Source organism: Phaseolus vulgaris, chromosome 6 (genome assembly GCF_051622355.1).
Source record: "Phaseolus vulgaris cultivar YP4 chromosome 6, ASM5162235v1, whole genome shotgun sequence".
NCBI classification, from domain to species: Eukaryota; Viridiplantae; Streptophyta; class Magnoliopsida; order Fabales; family Fabaceae; genus Phaseolus; species Phaseolus vulgaris.
In genome coordinates, this window is record NC_143503.1 from 30,415,963 (window position 1) to 30,425,175 (window position 9,213).

The following is a 9,213-nucleotide window of genomic DNA, read 5'->3' on the forward strand; positions in this document are numbered from 1 at the left end:
TTTAACATACCATGAACACAACAAATACACAAAAAGAACATAATTTTTGCGCAACACAATTACTCCTCCAAAAAGTCATAATAATCTAATGTAAGAAGGAGATGCTCCTATTGCAATATATATCTTTATTTCATCCAGATAGTCAGATTATTTACAACAAATCTGCAAAACGCACAACTTCTTCCTTTCTAAAACAAGGATTAGCATTACATACCAAAGAAAAGTAAGCAAAATTATTTAACAGATTTCATACATATCATGGGTTACAAACATTAGATTGTAAGATGATCAGAGTTTGAATAATGCCACCATGCATCTGTATTAAAACAAAACCGTATTGCATTGAGTGTTATTTGGTATCCACATGTTATCACAAACAAAAAACTTCAAAGTAGTAAATCACTAGCTTTGAGGCATGTGAAAGACGCAACCACAATCTCACACCCATTGAATATACAATTGTTGTCTAGAAACAATAGTGAGTACTAAGTCAAATTTTGAGTGTCTTTTTGAACTATAGTTGCTACGTGAATTTTATTTAACAATATTGCACAATCATTCTTATAGTGTCTCAACTGTTAGTAGAAATTACACTTTTCTTTTGAATTAGTCTTGGTATTTCTCTATTTCTTGATTTTATTGTCTCTTTTGATTACTAGCAATCCGAAAGACTTTTTTCTTCTTCATTTTCTTTTGTGTTAAGGCAAAGTTCTCTTACATAAAATTTATACTTAACATCTTCTAGCATAATATAATATTTTTCTATACTCAAAAACCTCACCAAGCTCTCATAAAAATGGCAAGAGAGAGGTTTGCAAAGATCATCATTACATTTTCATCTTCTATTTTCACATATATGTTGTGAAGCTCCATCTAAATTGAATTTTGTTTATCAATATAAGTTTTGGCATATCCTCCACCATACACAATTCAAAGATTCATCTTTAACAACTTGTTACAAATGTACTTAGTCATAAAGAGTTTCTTCTATTTTAGTCACAACAACATCAAAGTGTTCTTTCAATAACCTAAAAGAAAATCATCTGACAAATAAAAAAGAATCATTGAATGCATATTTTCTTCTTGCATCTAGAACACATCTTTTTATTCGTTACAAACTCCTTGAGAGTAATGTTCAAATACCTTGTTCCTTCATAGGTTTGAATTATTTTTTCTATTGAATTTTTAGATCTCGGAAGCGATACCCATTTTCTTAAAAGATTTTATCACCAATAGATGTGAAATGAGATCAAATTGATTCTAATATCAGTTTGTTATACATAAGGTATCAAATGAAAGTCCGAGAATGATGAAACAGTTGTGCAAACAAAACAAATTACACTAATAGAGGTGAAGAACACATGAATAAATTACTATGTAGTAATGAGTGACAATATATAATTGTTAAACTTTTTTTTATCAACCAATAAATAAATTAAACAAGATGCTTAAAGGTGTCTAAACTCTTTTTACAAAGAAAACCAATTCAAACTAGGCCTAACCACCAATGTCCAACCTAAGAAACAAAGAGAAAAAGAAGCACATGTTATCCTACCCTTGTATAAGGACAAGACAATTACAAATTAAATAGGACAAAACAAATCTAATAAATTTAATTGAAATAATGCACATGTAGGGTGAGGATAATAAATATATATAATTAATTTTTGTTTATTATTTTTCTCTAATACACAAATAGGACGAGGTTGTAATTTTATATTTGAATAAAAATAGAAAGACAATTGTATGTTTAATATTATTATGATTTTTATTATATTTATTATTATTGGTAATATTGATAATATTGGTAATATTAATAATATTAATAATATTATTAATATAAATAATATAAATATAATATTAATAATATGAATATAATTTATATTATTATTAATATAATTTATATTATTATTATTAATATAATTTATATTATTATTATTATAATTTATATTATAATTATTATAATTTATATTATTATTATTAATAAGTATAATAAAAATCATGAAAGAATTGTCTGGTTTTAGTGTTAATGATCGGGGTATTATCATGTTAGGACATTTAGTTTTTGTTTAAAGCTGTTGGGTTTTGGACATTAATTCTGTTGGATACTTTGCATAACCATTCTACTTCAGGATATTTTTGTTGCTGTTGGTAGATTCTGTTCGCATTTTGATTGCTGTAAAGTTCAAGTGACTGGTTATTTTCAAAACCAATCTCAACTTTTACATCCTCTTTCACATCGAATGAAGAAGTTAGATTAATTTTTCCAGTTTCACTTTTTTCCTGTTCTACTTAATTCAGTATTTCAGTAGTTTTACTAAATATTCTATTTGACTGTGTTAAATAAATTATTATATATCATAGATTGCATTAGTTATCTTATGAAAATTAGTTAGTCAGATCATATTTAAATTATGTTTAATTCTTGATAACATTAAGTACGTATACTTTTTTACTTAATAATAAACGATTAAAAGAAAATAGGAGAAAACAATAAAGATTTATTTTCAACATGTAATTTGATATTTTTTAACTCAAAAATTAAGAATTGTGCATGCTAGAAACACTCAATGATGGAATAATTGCTTCTCTGTTTGTTATTAGTTATCACGATACTCTGCAATTATTTCCCTTCAAAAACTTTATTACTAGAAATAGTGAATTTTTATTTGATTCTAACAACAAAACTCAACATGTTTAAAACAAAAAAAAAATAATGCTACCAACCGACACTATTTAAGTTGGCCTATTTTTTTTTATAGGTACGAAATGTAATAAATGTCTGGATATGTCACAATAATTAAAGGCTACAATTTTGACAAATATATCACAAGCAATCAATTCGATCACCAATTTCTTAATTCTCATTAATTCGAACTGTCTGGTATTAGCTAGCTACAACAACTCTATAGAAAAACAAACAACTTTGAAAATGAGATAGGAACACAACACGTAAATTAAGAGTGATTAAGACCAAGTAAATTACCAAATACATTAATTTTATTTCATAAATTATACTCTATATACTCCAACCCTAAATTTATTCTATAGATCAAACTGCAGAAAAAAAAAATCCTTGCAACCATAGAGTCCAAATACATTCACTTCATAAACTTGTCTCATTCAAAGTAATAATAATATTTACACCTTACCTTCAATGACACATCCTTCCCAAAAATTAATTAAGCGGGCGAACGGCCTCCACCACAGCTCCTCCATCACCACCACGGTGGCCAGCCACCACCGGCTCCACCACTCCAACACTCACCAAGTGGAAGTGTAGGCCAATGTATATATTTTTCCTATGCTCCACTAAATAAGGTACTTACTAACTATACTATAATAATATTTATTATTATTATATTATTTTAGTAGAAATCATCACCACATTGAACTCCCATAGCTGGCATGGTCCATCACCATGTCCATGTCAAAAATAGGCTTGGCATGTGAGTCCAAGGTCTTGGGTGATGGAAACCCACTATTGGTTGGGCTATTGGGTCTAGGCCCATAACTTGAAAAAGGCCTATTTTGTCTCACCCTAAGGTGGGCCACCTCAGCCTGGGCCAGGGCCAATTGGGTCTGTAGCACATCAATTTGTTGCTGAAGAGAAGAGATGGCCCCAACACAGCCATAAACGAGGTCTCGGACTCTGGCATTCGCCTCATACACCATGCTACTCACTGCATCCCCTCTTTGATGCATTGGTAGATCCTGAAAATAATTCACAATTATTATGCTCTCATCAAAACAAAAAACCATCACTATCTTTTATTCGTGTAGAATAAACCATAAAACCCTAAATACAAATCAATTCTACGAATTTTGTCATTTTATTTTGATCATGATTAATTCGATCTCACAATTTTGTTTATGTCTTTCTTTATTAAGTCAACAAAATAATATAAATAAGTAGTAAAAAAATAATAATATATTAACAATCAAGTATCATTTTACAATTAAAAAAGAAATATTTTTTATTAAAATAAAGTAATTTTGAAATTATATTAATTATAATTATAAACTGTGTTGTCTTAGCTGTTGGTATAGTAACATTTAAAAAAAAATATAGTTTCTACTTCTAGCGTTGCTTGTTATGTATCTCAACGTTACAATTCGTCTTCACCTTGACTTTTGCATGCAACATCACGTTTGCAATCTCCCATTGGGTACCCAAATGATAATGAAAGAAACTAAAAAGTTTTTTCAAATGATTAAACAAGTTAATCTGCTTTTGAAATTTAAACAACTATTCAATCAGCACAGTCTAATTCAGTCTTTAAAAAGAAAGAAAAATTAAAGAAGCCTAATTAAACATATTCAACTGTTTATCATTCACACACACAACCAAAATCAATGTTGTTTATTGAAAACTGTTTTAAACAAACCAAAACATTCAGCTTATGTTTGATTAGTTTAAAATTTAATAATTTTAGTAAAGTCAAATTAAATGTCCAGTGTAATTTTAACTATAAATTGAATTTTAAACATACACGAAATAGAGAAGGAATATTGATATCAATATTATAAAAGAGAAACACGTATTAGGTGGGGCTTTTAGGTGTAGAAATTTTTGCTCAGGATGTGGTGGGGGTTTAAATTTAAAACACTTAAGATGCTTTTTTTAAAAAAAATTAAAACTACAAAATTTACACAGATGTGAACTTTTAGCGACAAAACATTGTTGTCAACTTTATCAAAATATGAAGAGCATATACAAGGACAGGGTTGTCAAGAAAAAGCCAGTTGTTGTGTCTCTAAGTCATTTCTTTCTCATATATACATTTATTTTTAATATATATATATATATATATATATATATATATATATATGTTTTCTTTAAATAAATGACCAGACGGTGTAATTTAATCATTTGTCCAGATAAAAGTTAAAATTAACTTTTTTATATGTACCAAAAAATTCCTTTTATCCTATAAACCAATTTCACAATTAAAAATTATTTAAAAGTTGCATAATAGCCTCATTCATTTTTTGTATATAGTTCAAAATTGTTATCAAAGAATTTTGTAACATATGCTCCCATTTATGTCCAAAATCATATGAGCGAAATCAGATAATTAAAATTACTTGACTTTGATTATGGAATTAATTAAAATAATTTTGGAAGTAAGGCTGAAAACACATTAAAAAGTAACAATACAACATAATTAACAACAACACTGATTTTAAATCAAATTTATAGATAACTCATACTATCATAACTAATACAATATTAATTAATATTTGCAAAATATTAAGAAGATACTTGTAAAATAAACGACAAGATTATTCCAAAAAACTAAAAAAAAATTATCTTGATGATAAAAAGCAAATTTATTTTTTATTGACTAGAAAATATATATATATATATATGAACATTTTTTTAAGAAAGAATAAATTAAAATAATAGTTCAAAAAACCAAATAATTATGTTTGGATAGTGTTTACATTCGAATAATTAGAAGATCTCCTTTCACATGGCGTGCCCCCAAGATTTTAGCAGAGGTGCCTTTCTGTTATTCTCAAAAGAGTGAAAAAAAAATAAAAAATTCAACGACCTATGCTAAGTAAAAGAGGCGAAAGATTGAAAAATAATTAACTTATTATTTTTTTTTGGTAGAACTTAAATCCTAATATTAAAAAATAAATTAGGAATTTTGTTTTTAAACCTGCATTTTTTTTTTATACCAAACATAGTTGTTAGGAATGAATTAAGAAACGTAAAACTCTCTTAATGTTTGTAAATGTAGAAAACTATCTGCATAAGCCTTAAAAATCTTACAGCTTGCAAAACAAGATACATTATGTTTATAGAAAAATTTACTCAAAAGCTCTAAAAGATAAAAGAAGAACTTGTAAGACAAGCCTTTGAATAGACATAAGATACATTGCATTAATATATGCAAGCAATTTAAATATTCGTATTAATTTTTTAAGACTTGTAATTTAGTAATTTTTTATTTTCGAAATTTGTATAAAATAGAATAATATAACTAAATCAAACATTTGTCTTGAATTTCTTTCTTTGAAACATGTTAGAAATTACGAATCTGATTAAATTAATTAGGTAGGTTTTTGACCGTTAGTTTAAATCTTATAGGACAAAAAAATGTTTCTATCAATAGATCGTGACTAGGCCTTCATCTTAAAATCTAACAAGTTTGCTATTACTTTAAAAAAGCTGCTAAGTTCATCTAAACAAAAGAGGACAACATAACATAAATAGCATTTTTAAACTTACCTTGTAAATTAGCTTTATGTTTAATAAACTTAGACTATTTTCTGAAATATAATGTGTTTGAATGCATTAGGAGGGAATGAGGAACAAAGTCCAATGAAAAAAACCATTTATAATAAACACTGAGAATCAAAAGTTGCATAAGCAAGACATGTGGGGTAGTGATCTATGTAATTGGGAATAAAGAAACAAAAGAGTGAACCTGAAGCATCTTGTTGACATTGCTAGCACCAAACACCTTGTGCACATTTGCAAACTTTTGAGGTTCATCTGCTGGAAAATATGGAGCAAAAACACAATCCTGAGCACACCTTCTTCTCAGAAGCTTGCATGCAGCACAGGGTGAGGCTGCACCCTGCTTTCTACCACCACTTTCCTTCATCAATTCCACCTGCAATCAGAGTATTCCAAACTAATATTTTCTTCTTATTTTTTACCTTCTTCTGTGAAAGAAACTAAATAGAGGGAGAAAAAAAGTGTCGGTACAAAAGAATGGCTAATAAGACACAAGAAAGATACCCAGTTAGTGAGGGAATGGAAAATGGTGAATGGAAGAAGAAAAATAGATGGAAAGTGAACAAAAGTGAGAGACTAAAAAAGAGTGAGGCATGTGGGAGAGAGGAGTGGCAAGCATTATATAATTGTTATTATTACTATTATTATTATTATAAGGTAAGGCCAAAACGTCAATGAAAGAAAAAAAAAGTTGAGGCACCACTACGTCAGGATAAAGTAATCATTCTTAATCAGTAAAAAAAATGTTTATTGTTTTTACAGGTTTTTTAATCATTAAAAAACCACATTTTTTACCGTCCGTTAATCAGTTATCAGTTATTACATGTCAGTTTGAGATTTATAAAGATATCTTAGGCCTAGCTTAGAAATGGCGTTGGGAGAATAGAAATATAAGTTGGGAATTTTTATTTCTTGCTCTACAAAATAGGGCATAGGTCAATAAACTTACAAAAATATTGAAATAGCAACTAAAAATGATCTCAAATTATGCCTAGCTCCGAGATTTATTATGTGCAAATTATTCGTTATATAAGCAATGATATTATTTAATATATGTTTTTTTAAATTTCAATGTCTTAATTTTCTGTGTTTTGATTGATTTAGTGTTGATTGAATTAAATTTTTATGAATATATTGTTATTTTTTTTTATTTTTAGTAACAAGAAAGAAATTTATACATATGTTCGCACGTTTGATCGAATAGATTTTTTAAAATAAATTTTCTTTGAACTTTTTTTCATCAAAAGACAATGTCTTAGAAGTATTCGTTTCGGCGCAAGTAAATGTTTGGTCTTTGATTTTTGCAAAGTCTCGCTTTGCTTATTTTTCCTATCTTAGTTGAGTTTTGGATCCTTTAACTTGTATGGTTGATTCTCTAATAAAGTTTGTTAGTGATTGTTTAGGTAGTTTCTTAGTCAAGTTGATAGGCGTGTCTAACTAGGAGAATGATTTTGTGTATTCCTGTAAAAAGGTTAGACCTTCCTATTTATTTATTTTTTTATTGTTAAACTTCTAAAAATTAATAAATTGCACCATTTCAAGGGATTGATTTCTCTACTATATAAATTTAAGATTAAGTGTAAGTTAGGTTTTAATCATTTGGTAAGAAATAATTGATACTTATATAATTATGTATTTTTAATAAATTTTATTATAAACTATTGTAAATGTAGAATAAAGTTTCGAATACACACTAATGGGTTGTCCACTTCATTAAAAAAAAAGATACACTATAATTGTTTACGACAAAAGTAATATGTCACCATGTGTTTGACTGAGGCAACATTACATAAAGAATGCATATTTTCTTAATTTAAGGAATATTTTTTTTTTTATAAAAGTTCTCATGTTAGGCATCACAATGCAACTTGTCATCTCAGCAAGGCTGACACCTCAAGTAACAACAATCATCTGCCATCACATGAAAAAAAGTATTATTAAAAAAAAGAAAAAAAAAGAAAAAACAAAAATATGGGAGGACTAGACCAAAACCCACATGTTAACAAAAACGATACATAGGTAGACTATACCTATTCATAAAGAATTCTAAAAACAGACTAGATGGAAGTCTATTATACCAATGAAATGATTCTCTATGAATGAACCCTAAATTAGCCAACTTATCAGCACATGCATTCCCCTCCCGAAAAATATGAGTAACCCTAAACCTGATTGTCCCACAGTAATTAAGACAAGAATTCCATCGATTACGAAGCATCCACGGAACATTAGTCCTAGCAGTAAACGCAGCACAAACCAAGACCGAATCACATTCAAGCCAAACATTTGTAAGTCCCATCTTTTGAGCTTCCTCCATAGCATGTATAACTCCATAAAACTCAGCAACCAATAAATTCTCTCATACTCCCACGAAAAATACCTCCACAAGAAGCAAGACCAGGATACCCCCTAGCAGCCCCATCCGTGTTAATTTTAACCCAACCTGGTGAAGGAAATTCCCATCTAACAGGAAGAGGACGAAGAACTTTTCCACTACGAGTCTTAATACCAAAAAACTTAATCACGTTGAAATCCAACATATCATTCTTCATTGAAGCTTTAGACGAATTTCCCACTAGACAAGTTAAATCTTTAATTACCGAAATAGCCTTAGAAACTTCAATCTTTTCCTGAAATCTAGCATAATTTCTCATACGCCATATCATCCATATAGAAAAGGTTGTCACAGCAAGCTTAATCAATTTAACCAAAGGACTACCATCACTCTTAATAAAAGAAAGAAGATCATCCTTATTAGAGAAATGAGAAGTAAGAAAAATCTGTCGAACCCAACTCCAAATATGTAATGCAGTAGAACATTCAAAAAATAGATGTTGAATAGATTCTTCATGCTTTTCACAAAGCGTACACATAGAACATATATGCAAACCCTTATTCTGAATATGCTTATCCGTAGGAAGTCGCCCATGAAAAGTTTTCCAGAGTACTAGAGTTTTGGA

At 28.5% G+C, this 9,213-nt stretch overlaps 1 protein-coding gene across 1 annotated transcript; it reads right to left on the reverse strand.

Annotated features, from left to right (window-relative positions):
• Positions 1–3,058: 3,058 nt before the first annotated feature.
• On the reverse strand, positions 3,059–6,856 carry LOC137832052 (LOB domain-containing protein 4). The gene is made up of 3 exons (XM_068640025.2): positions 6,758–6,856; positions 6,441–6,629; positions 3,059–3,714 (listed from the first exon to the last, which is right to left on the reverse strand). Exons 2-3 carry the CDS (start codon positions 6,618–6,620, stop codon positions 3,382–3,384), a joined length of 513 nt encoding a protein of 170 aa, XP_068496126.1. The 5' UTR covers positions 6,621–6,629; positions 6,758–6,856; the 3' UTR covers positions 3,059–3,381.
• Between the last annotated feature and the right edge of the window lie 2,357 nt (positions 6,857–9,213).

Excerpts from the sequence above, each read along its gene's own strand:
- LOC137832052 (XM_068640025.2), bottom strand. The coding sequence starts at position 6,620 with ATGAAGGAAAGTGGTGGTAGAAAGCAGGGTGCAGCCTCACCCTGTGCT. Across the intron at positions 3,715-6,440 it reads ATGTCAACAAGATGCTTCAG|GATCTACCAATGCATCAAAG; the intron begins GTTCACTCTTTT and ends AATTATTTTCAG.